This window comes from Nicotiana sylvestris, chromosome 10 (genome assembly GCF_000393655.2).
Source record: "Nicotiana sylvestris chromosome 10, ASM39365v2, whole genome shotgun sequence".
NCBI lineage: Eukaryota > Viridiplantae > Streptophyta > Magnoliopsida > Solanales > Solanaceae > Nicotiana > Nicotiana sylvestris.
Window position 1 is genome coordinate 104,018,870 of NC_091066.1, and position 14,789 is coordinate 104,033,658.

The window sequence follows — 14,789 nt, forward strand, 5'->3', positions numbered from 1 at the left end:
ATTATTACGTGAGTTGTCCATGCGGTTGTTATTATTGGAATATGAGTTGTCCATGCGGTTGTTATTATTGGAATATGAGTTATCCATGCGGTTGTTATTTTTTGCACGTGAGTTTTTGTGCAATTGTTATTATTGGCACATGAGTTGTTTGCACAACATACGAGTTGTCCATGCAGCGGGATGATAAGGATCCACCCCTCTAGGGTCACCCTCTCATGTTTCTCTCTTGATGGTGTACATGCAAGTTGTGAGAAACCGACTGGTTTTTGGTTGATGTGGATTTTGGTAAAGTTTATCATTGGTTGGACCTTGCATCTCTTCTTTATTAGCAAACTCCTTGAATATATATATATATATATATGATTTTTCTGCATATCTTCTGTATATGCTAGCTCTAGAATGTATACATGCCTTTATGCATATCTTCCATATATTCTACCTTATTCGATGAGATGAGACATGATACATTTTTTCTCTATATATGAATCTGTGTGACTTGACTTGTTTAATCACGCATATCTTCTCTATATGCACTTGTTGAAGGATTGAGCATGCATATCTTCTTTATATGCAACTATGGAAGGATTATTTGATACTTTACACATATCTTTTCTATATGCAAGTTTGATGATTTAATAATATTGGACGCATAACTTCTCTATATGCTGGATTGTTAACTGATTCAGGACTTAGACATTATTTCTTTGTGCACTGATGCAGTTTTATCTGTGTTATATAATTAGATGGCACCATTGTTGTGTACTTGTGAAATTCATGAATTGAACAGGTTATTACCGAGTATCATTAATAATTCCTGCCACTATTACCTCCCCGAGGTTAGTTATGATACTTGCTGAGTACATGGGGTTGGTTGTACTCATACTACACTTCTACACCTTGCGTTCAGATCTTAGAGCTGAGCTGCTATAGAAGACGGAAGTTGGAATTGAAGATGTACCTACTTTTTAGATATAGCTACCACTTGTCTTAGATAAATTTTGATTTGTACTCTATTTATGCTTATTCTACACAGGTGTTGTATTTATTTTCATACCAGCCTTTAAATTGTTACATCATGTTATCATCATTTGGGGTGATTGATATGAGATTTGTGAGCCCGAAAGACTGGAGAGATTGATAATTGAATTGGGGCTTGAGGTCCGGCTTGTGAGTTATATTTATGGGATCGATTTGCACGTCGCAGCATGCCATGTTGGCTTATATTAGTGCTTGGGCAAGATCCATCCCTATGGAGTTTGACATACCAGCAGTGAGCGCAGGTACCGTTGAGTGCTGAGTGAGAGTGCTGAGCGATTGAGTGTGCTGAGTGATTGACCGTGCTGAGTGAGATTGAGTACTCTGAGAGTGTGAACACATGAGTTTATTACCGTGTTGCATTACATGCGACATGCATATTTGACATGTAGACATAGAGACATAACACTCCTCATGCGGGCTATGCTTGGCATATTTATCAGTATTGATCTTAAATTGTGGAACTTGAAAGCATGTCTACATTTCTGTACTGGTACGAATTGATTATGGGATTTCTCTGAGTTATCACTATCATTTCCCTATTATATATGTATTGTTATTATCTGGATTTGAACTGTACCTTTATGAACTCGTCATTACTTTCATCCCAAGGTTAGTCCTATTACTTATTGAGTACATTGGGTCGTTTGTACTCATAGTATACTCTACACTTCGTGTGCAAATCCAGGTACATCTGAACCCGGTGGATGCTAGACTCGGAGCAGTATCTTCTAGGAGGCTATTGAGGTAGCTGCTTTAATGCCCGCATACCTCGACTCCTCTTCTTTTCAGTTTATTCAGTACTATTCGATTTTTCCAGACAATTGTATAAAACATTTAGACTGTGTTGACACTTAGTAGCTTATGTACTCGGTGACACCTGAATTTTGAGGATGTTGTTGTTGAGTTGTAGTTGTTCTTATCGGTTATTTATGAGATTTTCACTGTTAAACTTATTACATCATGCTTTTAATTTAAAATGCATAGTTGTTTTGTGATTTTCGGCTTGCCTAGTAATGTGATAGGCGCCATCACATTATGTTGACATTTGGGTCGTGACATGAGTAGTATTAAGAAAGACTTGGATAATTTGATGTTTGAAGGAACAATTGATGATTGTGATCAAACTAAGCAACCTCATTTCCGGACATGCTTTTCTAGAGCTAAGCTTCGTCTACTCAAATTTTTCCAGAATTTCACGTCAGAACTGCAATTCTCAAAACTGATGCTCTGATACCATGATAAAATTTGCTAAATTTTAACTGCACAAATATAGATCCATGATATCCAAAGGATATTCTCTCGATGAAGTAAAGAGAGAGGTTCATAAGAATATAGAGAAAGCGAGTTGTTTTCTTTATCTAAACTAGAGAGTACAAGTCCAACTTGTCTACTATATAACACATACACGTGCAAGCTCATTAACAGCTAACAACCCTCTAACAGTGTTAACTAACTAACACCATAAGCTATCTTTTTTATCTAATTGCCTCCTTCTGAATATCTTGCATTTCAGTCCTGATCACAATAGAAGTAGACGGGAAGACTCCTGAAATTCCTTCAATGCTCGGTTGATGAGTAGTTGATGGGGAACATTTTCTTTTAGGCCTCTCTTAAAGGTATATTTGCGGTGCTATAACCACCATCTAGAATGAGGTTCAGACCACTCACATATTTGGAATCATCACTTGCCAAGTACAACACTGCCTTTGCTACCTCATCTTCATCTAGTAAAGCTCCTTTCAGATTTCCTCCTTTTGCAAATAACTTGTCTGCCAGTTTTCTGTCATCGATTCCAAGTGTGTTCAATGCCAATGGTGTGCCAGTTGTGTAAGGAGAAACACTGTGTACTTTTATTCCGTATTTCCCTAATTTGACCCCAACGTTCTTGGAGAGCCCCAGAATTGCATTCTTTGACGATGTGTAGGTGTGTGAAACATCACCACACGTTGATGTTGCAACGCTCACTGTGAAACAATGGCCCCTCTTTTGGCTGGAATCATCTCTAGTAGCATGTTTTGTGCAAAAGAAGTCTCTAACAATGTTTACATCGAACACATTCTTAATAATGTCATAATCAACCTCTAATATGTGTAGGAAAGAAGAAGAAAAAAAAGACAGACAATAGTAAAGGAAACAAAAACCTTTTGGCTATTGGGGTTTGAAGAGGAGAGATATCCATATTCTTAAGTTTAAGAGCTCTGGTTTTTTCTATACAACTGCTTCAAGAGGCCAAAGTGGAAAATGAAGTTCTATATTATCTAGAAGACATGACAAAGTCAGAGCACCAAAATGCTAACTCGGAAGAGGTCTAATACTGAGGCTCCTCCATGAATTTTCAATCAAGCTTCTAATTTCTAATGGTCCCTTTCATTTCTTTTATATGTCTGCCACTTTATCTTTGTTAGTGTTGTAGTGGATGTTTTTGCTCGTAGTCGGCGTTTTAGCCGTAGAGCCTGTTTTTCAGTTGATGTCATTTGCTTATACTTCTCACGCCGTCTGAAATTCATTTCTGCGTTTCGTTCTGCCGAGTAGCAAGAACTATTTTTGTTCTGATAATGCATCTGTTTCAATGTAGTTTGTATCTCCAATTATCTGTAGGTGAGGCCAAGTTTGATAAGAATCAATATCCACCACATGGAGAAAGAGAGTAAATATTCTAAAGTACAAAAATAAGCAAATAACAATAATAAAATGGAGACATCAATTACCCTATCTTCCTAAATTAATGTTGCTGGAGCAAAATTAGTAACTATTACAAATTGACCCAAATCCATAGCAAAATTTTGAAATTACATAGCATGCCTCGCAATTGAAATTTTCAAAGAGGTATTGTTTGGTGAAACGCAGAAGAAAACGAAACCCCGAAATAAATTCAGATGTAAACAAGCGGAGAATAAGAGTTGAACATGATGACAGAACGCGAGTACAGGTAATCAAGCAAAGCAGGGATATAAAGAGGGAAAAGGTAAGTGCAACAACCATAGAACAATTGTGCTCACCAAAATGCAAAAAAGTCATCGAGGCACAACAGCCAAAACTGAAAGTGAAGCGAAGAATGTATAGACGTAGAAAGAAGATTGAAAGAAAGTTTCTGAGAAAAAATGCAAATAAAAGTTTCATATTAAATGCAGGAAGATAAGAATATAAAGCCACCGTTTAGTTGGTGAGAAATGTCTAGTAAGTCCTCAGCATAAAGTGTTCTTTACCTTGTTTCAAGGACAAAACTAGCACATAGACATTATAAATATCTACCCTAGTTCCACCGGTGTAAATAAAGTCACAACATATATCCCATTTTTCCTTTCTAACTACTCCCTCCGTTCCAATTTATGTGAACCTGTTTGACTGTGCACGAAGTTCAAGAAAAAATAAAACTTTTTGAATTTGTGGTTCTAAACAAGTCAAAAAGGGGTCCAGAGTATTTGTGTGGTTATAAAAGCTTCTCATTAAGGGTAGAATTGAAAGTTTAAGCAAAATTGTTTCTAAATTCAGAAAGGGGTCATTCTTTTTGGAACGGACCAAATAGGAAATAGGTTCAAATAAACTGGAACAGAGGGATTAGTATATAGTATTAGCCGTAAAAATTGCATGGAGCGCCTTATTTGGTCGCCCCATTTAACCTGTACCCACTTTTTAATTTTTTTTTAACTTGTACCCACTGTTTAAACAACTTTAGGCCTTTTTCTCCGCTTTCTTTTTCTTCTTCTTCTTTTTCTTCTTCTTCTTCTTCTTCTTCTTCTTCTTCTTCTTCTTCTTCTTCTTCTTCTTCGGGCATCCGTGATGTTATATGGTGTTTGAGAACATATTTTAAAGTAGTTTAGATATTTTGTCTGTTGCGGTGTTTTATTTTTTACTACTGCTTAGGGTTTCTTCTTTTTCTGTTTCTTAATTGCAAATTGAGTTCATTAGATTTATTGTTATTTTGACAAATTGATAATTGAGGTTTGTTCTTGATGACACTTGGAGGTTATGTTTCAAATTTGAGCTCATTTGGAGTAGATTTAGGTATTAAATCGTATATTGGATTGTTAAAATTCGAAGAACAAATTTTTGTTTCTGGACAATTTGCACTTCATGCCTATTTGGTCTTAAGTGCATGAAAACATTAGTTGCACTTCAGACCTTTTGGCCTTAAGTGCATCTGAAGTGTAATTTTTCACTTCATACTTATTGGCCTTAAGTGTATGAAAACACTTGTTGCACTTCAGACATTTTGGCCTTAAGTGCATCTGAAATGGAATTTTTCACTTCAGGCCTATTGGCCTTAAGTGCATGAAACCATTGGTTGCACTTCAAGCCTATTTGGCCTTAAGTGCATCTGAAGTACAATTTTTTCACTTCAGACTAATTTTTTTAAATTCAAACCTGATAAGTCTTAAGTTGATCGTAAAGTGGGTAGGATTGCAAATCTTTTTGCAAGGTGGCTATAGATTCAATTGTGACCCCAAAACCGAATATAAATGCAAAACCCATAGTGGCCGTTAATAGAGTTATCTTTTTAAGGAGAGAAGTGTTCGCCTCCATACTTCTTGTTTCTCACTTTCTACCTATGACGAGATAAACAAAATATTTTGTAATGATATAAAGATGAAAAGAGTCTTAAGTTTAACCCGTTAAAATATGTGAGATATTCAAACAAACAACACACAAACGTAAAACTTAATAATGGTGGGAGAACCCTCTTGAAATATAGTAATTGCAATAACAACAAAGGAATGACAGGCTCAAATTTGTTCATTAGCAACTCAGTAGTGTACCATACAACATTCATTAATTGTCAGAGACTAGAGCAGCGGAATCTTCTCAAAAAGTTTGCCCTTCCAAGGATTCATGTAAAGATAGGAGGGCAACATATTATGCTGTCATCAGGATTATATTCATCAGTCACAGTTGTTGAATCCAAAGGTGAAAAGAGGGAAATACTTTCTCACAAATTTTCAATACTGCATCTCATAAATGTGAGTGAGTAACGAAGAGGAACACAAGAAAATATCTGACATTAACTTTATTAGGTGACTTTTTACAAGAATTTACAAATCAACTAGTAATTAACAAGGATTGAAGCCGAAAATATTACATTAGTTTCTTTATTACATTATTTTCTTTAATATAAGTACAGGTAAAAGGCAAACATCAATAAGAAACAGGAGATAGAAGACGACTACACTCCCTCTGACCTTTAGGACCATTTTCCAGTATAGACTAAAATGTATGAGAGGATCATACAAATTGAGACCGAGAACCCTCAGGCGACTTCCTTTTGTGCTGTTTTGCTGGGAGAAGGCAACCAGACTCCTTGCATTTCGGCAACTTTAAGGGCTATCTGCTTTCATTCCTCCACAGTTTTGCTGCCGCCTTCTTGAATCCACTCTTTGCATAAGTGACTAAAAGCGCAATGAGCTCACTGAAATTCAAAAGGTAAAGTTGTCAATAGTTAAGAAATTTACTCTCTTAGCTTTGTTTGGGCCTGCAAACTGCCATTCATTTCAACTCAACGAGAAATTGTGCCTTGATTGTTCATCATTTGCAATGTGCAAAAGATAAATTTAATTCTAAATTCAAATAAGGAATCTTCAACTTCCATGCATTATGTAGGTGAATTGTGCATATTTGATCACTATTATGACGGTACTAAAAGAATATCAGTAATCTGCACTAGCTCAAAGGTGCATGAAGACGATCGTAAAAAAAAAACTTATACGCCGATATTAGAGCATTCATTTTCTTTAACATCGATGTTGCTTGGACCAACTTGACCATACCTCTGACTAATCTACCAGGTAACGTTATCCAACTCACTGGCATAGGTTGTCAAGGTAATCCTGCCCACAGAGGTTGAAGCCAATGGGCTCAGACCAAGTGTTGTAGCTGGAATATAAAGATATCCCCTTTGCATGACTTTTGTTGGTCTTAGGGTTTGGGAATGTGATTACCTTTACTTTGTTATAAACCCATTCAGAATATACTGAATCCTTAAACAGAGCATTTCTAGTGTTTCACAATCCACATGGGCATTGACACCTATTGCTCTCTAATCAGGTTTTCGGGGATGTGATTTCCAGCACTATAGCATTTTCAAGATTGTCCTTAATCTTTTCCAGCTAAAATCAAGAAATCCAAACTCTGCTCCTTTTTCTTTGAAGGAGATTAAAGATCTGGAATACAATGACACTCCTAAAGGAAAGGCATCTCTGTGAACTACGTGCATGTTTGATGCTCTATTAATCCAAGAAATTGTCACGAAATCTCCACACAGCAGACAGCTAAGTAAATATATTTATTCTTCAAAACAAGGACAAAATCGAATAAGCAATCATAATATAAAGTTCTAAATGTTTTCCTGCTTTCTTCACGTTTAGAATCACAAAGCAGCATTGATCAGAATAAATCCCACTAAACCCCCTTAACCTTTAATGGTTGGGAAACAATACCCCCTCCATCTTTTGAATAGAACTGATAACCCCCTTGAATTGCATTTTCCGATGAGTTTTAGAATTATAAACAACTTTCCTTTTTTTTTTCTTTTTGTTAAAGGTTCAATAAACAGGTGATTTTAATAATTTTTACCATCAATGTATCTCCGATCAATTTCATTTTTAAGCTCATTCCAATGAATAGCATGCTCTATCATCCATTGATGTTGATGCAGTAAAACACAGAACTTAACAAGCAGAGATGGACCTATGTGTATCCTTGAGGATCATCGGAATCTGTAAACTTCGACAAAAATCTTGTATATGTATATGTGTATACATATACATAAATATATAAAAGCCTTTAGGGTGCACTAGTTGAGCAGAATACCGGTGCCCCTCGCGTTAAAATCCTAGGTCCGCCTCTGTTAACAAGGATCATAAATGAACTTGAGAATCTGAGCTACATTCTCAGTGAAAAATTGATGCATAACAACAAACCAGTTTGATCCCAATAGGTGGGGTCTGGGGAGGGTAGTCAGTACGCATACCTTACCCCTACCTAATGCAGGTAGAGAGGTTGTTTCCAATAGACCCTCGGCTCAGGAAGGACAAGAAGAAGAAGTGGAAAGCAAGGAAGGAAGAGAAAAGAAAGGGGGGAAGGGGGGGAATAAAGGATAAGTAGTACCAAATAATAGCAGCAGGGAGTACAATACGTGAGGCGAATACAATCACATAACGTAATAGAAATCTAAGAATATGAAGGGACATGCATGCTACTAAGACTATCGGTGAACAACTATAAACTACCTACTAACCTTCTACCTTATTCCTCGACCTCCACACCCTCCTATCAAGGGTCATGTCCTCAGTGAACTGAAGCAGCGCCATGTCGTGTATAATCACCTCTCCCCGGTACTTCTTAGGCCTACCTCGACCTCTTCTCAAACTCTCCATGGCCAACCTCTCACACCTCCTAACAGGAGCATCAATGCTTCTTCTCTTAACATGTCCGAACCATCTCAGCCTCGACTCCCGCATCTTGTCCTTCACGGAGGCTACTCCCACTCTGTCCCGGATAGCTTCATTCTTAACATGTCCGAAAAATTGATGCATCAAGAACATATTTCTTTAAACCATTGTAGGAAAATTCGGGTGTTGTTTAGCTAAATTATGGTTCCACAGTATCATGCATGAGCATTTAGTTCCTTTTCTTTTTCTTAATCTCAGTAAATATCTTTCAGAATTCTCAAAGCATCAAAAGAAAATTTGACTGAATGTGTACTGTGAATGCCTCTTAAAACAAAACGAGAAGCCAAATATGTTTACAAAGTTTTCTTCATAGCCTTCTTCGTGGGATCAGGTACTGTCTTAAACGAGGTCAAGCAAAAACATTTTTTATTTAAATCATTGCAAAAATTATTTCGTTTGTTGCATTCCTGTGTTATACATGATTTTGCATTCGGATCAAATGTTCCTTTGCTGAAGTAGACTATTAGATATGTATGCATTCCTTCAAAGTAGCATATCATATGTTTTGTTTATTGAATCTCCAAGCAAAAAGAAAAAAGAAGACAGTTTCAATTCTAAAACTCACCGGAAAATAATACTCGAGGGGATTATCGATCCCATTCAAAAGGTGGAGGGGTATTGTTTCCCACCTAATAAAGGTTAGGGGGTTTAATGGAATTTAATCCAATGATTATACTGGCTTTGATGGATAAACCTTTTTCTATGATAAGGTAAGGTAATGTCTTAGTGGAAAACCTTGCTTACAACAATCACCTACCTGGTGAAGCTCTTAATTTTATTTTTTTCGGGGGTTTGGGGGGTGGGGGGAAACAGCCTCTCTGACTTTATAGGATAGAGAGGCTTTATAGGATAGGGGTAAGGCTGCATGCACACTACCCACCCCAAACCTCATGTATGGGATTAAACTAGGCTTGTTATTGTTGGCGTGAGGGGGAGTGGGGGGAGGGTGTGGACAAAAGAAAAAAGAAAAATCTAACAACTCGTCATAAATAATTGACACGCTAATCTCAATCCTTTTGACTCTGCCACAGGTTACCAGGTCCTCCTCTAGCAATATACACCCCCGATTCTAATTTATGTGAAGGTGTTCAGATTTCGAGAGTCAAACGAATTATTGTTTGACCGTAATTTTTTCACCTGCCTTTTAAATATTTTGAATTATTAATTATAGTATAACACTTTTTACGTAATCTTCAAATATGTAAACTTTATTTTGAAAATTCCAAGTCCAAATGCATGGTCAAAATTAAGAAGTTAGAATCTCGAAAAGCAAAAAGTGACATAAATTGGGACAGAGGAAGTATGTTATATACCAGTTATAGTCTCATGTATGTTCCAAATGCAAGTAAGCAATCAATCTCTTCATATTCACCAATGTATATCAACACTGATCTTTGTAACATTTTGGTGCATGTTAATTACGATCTTTCTTCAAAGGGGGGAAAAAGCTAGAAACTCAATTCAGAAAACAAGCTTCATACTAGCATATCAGATTAACATTTAATGCATACGGCATTTTACATTCCCAAAAATAGACTTGGGGAGATTTGAAATTGTACTAGTCCAAGAGTAGAGAAGGAAACAATAACTGGAATAATGCAGATTTGCTTCGAGGTCTCTCTAGCAAACATCTAACTGCACCTTATCACCCAAACAAGTAATTTTATAGCAATACTCATCCATGATCAACATATTATGCCGACAACTGTTAGTTTGAGAAATCATCACCTCATGGTGCTTTATGTCTTTTACTCCAAAATGCTAATCCTTTTGGAAGTTATCTTCTTTAGAACCTTTGAGGGGGGTCGTGATACATGGAGTTTCTACCAGTATAATTTTCAGAAGTGACAAACCCGCCAAATAGGGAATTGTCAAAATAAGTTCAAACAAAAAGGAAAGCTGTACTTACATTGGCGAGCAAGGAGAGCGACCACCACTCATGTAGTAGATAAACAAGTACGCATCATAGTGCTGGCTGTTAATAAAATAAAAGGCAGGTAACCTTCTTATACACCGAAAGGACATCTTCTTATACAAATATATGGCTGGGTTGTTGTATGAGATCACGTGTAGGTAAACTGCTCGGCAAGTTGGGATTGTTGAGGCATATTTTATTACCTCGTGAATTAGAGAGCTAGCTGAAAACCAAAAACCATAGCAATACTTGGTAAATCCTGATTGAAGGATAGAATTACAAAATAGAGTACATACGCAAGAACCAAGTGCACACCTATTCCAAGATTTCTATAACCTTCTGCAACTCCCAGTGTTAGGATGTAAACCAGTGTGTGGTTCGACCTAGCAGAGTCATATCTGAGAAAATCTTCTATCTATAGATAAGGGTGATTCAAAATTAACAACAGTCCATAAGAAAGAATTACTTGTAAAAGAGCAAAAGACACACCTCACTGTCTTTTGCTAGAACGATCCGGGCAGTCACAAATCCAATAAGTTCGTCATCTTGACCATTGGGCTGATTGCAATCGACAGCTCCCCAGGAAATAATATCTCGGCCATTAACGACATTTTGGAAGAACTCAGATTCATATCTAAATACCAAAAGAGGGGCTAACAATAAATGCAGATCTAACTAATAGACCAACTTCACTTTGGTAAACGAATAAAGAATTTTTTTGGGGACTTCACATGTCATTTATCTAACATCAAATAGTGAAAGTGACGAAAAAGAAGGGATCATCTGACCTGATGGGGAACATATCCGCATGGAGTTTCTCCAGTACTTCCAGATCAGAAGGTCGTATAGGCCTAAATTGTATGTGTGCATTGTGGGAGAATTTGAGGTTCAGCATTGAAAAAATGGCATCAATCCCCGGGCAAAGACTTGGTGTATTTGAAAATTCATATGAGGAGTGCTATCTCCATGTATGCAATATCAAATGCAATGACCATGCAGTCTCGGCAAGGCCGGAGTTCATTCTTGCTCTTCATCAATTCCTTCTTACATATCAAGCGGTTAAAAAAAAAAAGCTTCACAGGGATGTCATCTTAAAGAGTGCGCTTGCGGCTTTCGTTTGAGCTCCAGCAACTTTCAGCAACGCAAAGATATCTACTGCAGATTAGAAAGAGGAAGACAATATGTATAAGTTCCAAAGAAGCACACTGGCGTCTATGAGCAGAAGAGTTTTTATCCAGATTTCTACTATGAAAAGTGGATTCAAGATAATAAAAAAGAACACTTGTACACTAGGATACAATTTGTCAAAATTACAAGTGAAAATCTACCAAAAATATTCAAATTTAAATGGTGCAAGCATGCGTCTATATTAAATGCTGAAGCAAACAGGTGGGGATCAACATATTTACGAGTTGGGAGTCTGTCGAAATGATTGATGACAAACTTAAGACTATTTGAGCTTCTGACCTTCACACTAGACTGTGAAGACAGGAGTCAGCACGAAGCTCTAAGTATCTACGTACCTTGCAAATTTGGGTGCTCCGTTCCTAATTAAAAAAAAGTTCATTGAGAATCTAATCTTCTTGCAATTATCCGGATATTAGTTTTAAGCAACAAACTAATAGTGGGAAATAAGAGTTCCACAACCTTTCGCCCCTTTATTCCATCTTTGCTATTTGACAGAAGCAGAGGCTAATTAAAGATATAATTCTGATGGTTTCAAATTTTTATGTTCTCACCACTAAATCTATAGAAAATTTGCAATTATGGGTTCAAAAGTAATTTATGTTGTGAGTAAAAAGTAGTGGGTTCAATTGAACCGGTTTGAATTACACTGCATTCGCCTCTGGCCAGAGAGCTAATTTTGCAAACGAATACAAAGTCTGAGGGAACCCAACTGAGCTGGAGAAAAAGGGCCCTAAAATGGACACTAGAAATAACATAACGGATATGAAAAAGGAACCGAGCTTTATGATCATTCTAAGCAAGAGAAACTGACCCAGATAGGAGATATTAACAGAAACATATAATAGTGTTAGATGAGCAACAATTACCGAAATTGCGATGAGGGGTCAATTGCTTTGCAGGTCAGTAATTTATACTAAATATTATTATAGGAAACGGAAATCAAAGAGAAAGCAAGAACCGATTCTTTTCTTTTCCATGGCGAGGAAATACGCATATCCATAAAATTGGAATCCAATTCTTTGTCATTTCGTCACACTTCCCTCTACTTTCTTCCCTCAACGATTCAACTCGGTAACCCAGAACTACTACATTGCAATAGTTTAAGATTTTACTAGTATACATACCCTTCCGGTGCAATAGTTTCATTTCAATATAAAAAAGAGCAGAAAGAATTAATAAAAATAGATGTATATTGTATACTAAATTTAATGACTATTGTTTACAGTTAAAACATATAATAATTAAATTTGTACGCAATTTTAAGGATACGTGGATTGATTCAATATAAATAATCAAGAACCGTAAGAGCTTCTATAATAGCTAGAAAGCAAAGAATGAAATTGTATTGCCTTGATTTGCGAGTTACCCCCTCCGTTATCAAAGAAAAACTTCCACTTTATATAGTATGAGTGTGTCATCTCAGTACAAGTCTAAAAAAGGTAAAAATCTTCCTTTCTCGTTAATTAGTGATCCGCAACTGACAACGGGCGAGATTTGCACCTTGATATCCGGTTAGGTACAGATATCACAGCCCTTTGTTCGTCAAGCATAACCGGTTGACATATTTTGCAAGGTCTTAAAGCTCGTTTTGGGTCCAGGGAGCATTGCTATATCACGCCTGACGATGAGCACATCGTTCACCTTTCATGGGTCTCAGTACGAAAGGCTCCCAGCCTCGATTCAACCTCGTATGTCTGTGCGCTTCTTTCGTCTTCTTCACCGAAAAATTAGGGTATGCATTATTCCCGAATTTACCCGTATACAGATAGTCCCCTCGTTTTTCAGAGAGTAGGTTTGTCGGAACGATGGAAAACGAATAGATGAACCCCGATTTCTTCCCTCGTACGTTATAACTGAGATGACGGGTAAAACGAAACGTCTCATCAGTTGCGTCGTTCTGACATCGGATATGTGTCGGTCATCGGTTGGCTGTCTTCGAATGTGAAATGTTGCGCATTGATTGCATTTTCCCTTATAAAAGCTTCAACCCTCTTCAGTTCTTCAACTTTCCAATTCTAGACTTTTCCTTTGAACGTTCTAACGGCCTTTCTAGATCTTCATACATTGTTCATTGAGCCTTCGTATCTTCATCTTCATCTTTATACTTCTTCTTTGAACCTTCATCCTAGACCTTTATACATTCATACCATCTTCAGATCTCTATATTTTTCCTCACACCTATATTTTCCAAATTATAATAGCTAAAACTTCCAAGTTAGCGTCTCAGCAGGCCGTCCCTTCATCTTCCAACCAGCCGTAGATGCTGAGGTGGAGGATGCTCTAACAGGGATGACTTCAAGGTCGAGAAGGCCTCTAATCAAAAATTCCGAGGTGAGGGAGCATAGACATACATATGCTCCATCACTGAAGAAACCCTACCCGTAGTCCAAGCGGACTGTAAATGGGAGGGTAAGGACGTGGCCATCCCCATGCCCAATGATGATTTTACTACTCATGTGAAGAGGTACTTGAGTGTTTACACTTACCCCTTCACGTTCGCCCCTGTGGACCCCATAGTTCTTGTTTTCTGCAGGAGGTATGAGGTGTGTCTTGGGAAAATCCACCCGTCCTTCTGGAGGATCGTGATCCTCTTACGCCATTTTGGGAACAACACCAAATCTCCTCGGTTCACCCTCGACCACCTACTCCATTTGTACAGTCCCAAATCTTCCAAGGGGGACTAATCAAGCTCGTTCGTCGAGCAAGAAAGGCTCCTTTCTCGAGCGTTGACGATGACCGAGACTGAGGCTGGCAAGGGAGGTTTTTTCGGGTGAAAATCAAAGACCTGATCCCCCTCCCCCCCACAGAGTTTATGTCGTTCCCCGAGGAGTAGAACGCATCCCGTAAGTATTTTCTTTCTTGGGTATTTCTTTCCTTTTATTCTTTCTCGCATCGCCTGTGTTTATGGTCGTGCAGATGTTGTCCGAATTCCTAATGTGATCCCTCGATTCAAGGAGTGGATCGAGTGGATTTATAAGCAGATGTCGTACTCCGAGCGCACAAGGCGCAAGCTCTCGAAGGGCAAATGGGAGGATTGTTCTCATGGTGAGGTTCTTCTCTAAATAGTTACTATCATGCTCTTAACTTGTACAATGCTAACCTTTTCTCTTTTCTTACAGGTCTTCCTAAGACCATCGAACTTAGGCTGCTGGATGAGGATGAGGATTCGTCCTTGCTTGTTAAACCCTCCGTTAAGGGACAGT

At 37.7% G+C, this 14,789-nt stretch overlaps 1 protein-coding gene and 1 pseudogene across 11 annotated transcripts; both read right to left on the bottom strand.

Annotated features, from left to right (window-relative positions):
• Positions 1-2,595: 2,595 nt before the first annotated feature.
• Positions 2,596-4,813, bottom strand: LOC104225619 (secoisolariciresinol dehydrogenase-like; annotated as a pseudogene).
• A 1,201-nt stretch (positions 4,814-6,014) lies between these two features.
• On the bottom strand, positions 6,015-12,690 carry LOC104225618 (histone acetyltransferase MCC1-like). Of its 11 annotated transcripts, none has more exons than XM_070160190.1 (7): positions 12,545-12,689; positions 11,187-11,553; positions 10,888-11,032; positions 10,714-10,813; positions 10,393-10,621; positions 8,270-8,520; positions 6,015-6,442 (listed from the first exon to the last, which is right to left on the bottom strand). In XM_070160190.1, the coding sequence occupies exons 2-7, from the start codon at positions 11,291-11,293 to the stop codon at positions 6,423-6,425; spliced, it is 852 nt and encodes a 283-aa protein (XP_070016291.1). In that variant the 5' UTR covers positions 11,294-11,553; positions 12,545-12,689; the 3' UTR covers positions 6,015-6,422. The 11 variants fall into 11 exon arrangements, with proteins under 11 accessions (XP_070016291.1, XP_070016289.1, XP_070016288.1 ...); XM_070160188.1 differs by having other exon boundaries at positions 11,187-11,550; positions 12,453-12,689; XM_070160187.1 differs by having other exon boundaries at positions 12,453-12,689.
• Between the last annotated feature and the right edge of the window lie 2,099 nt (positions 12,691-14,789).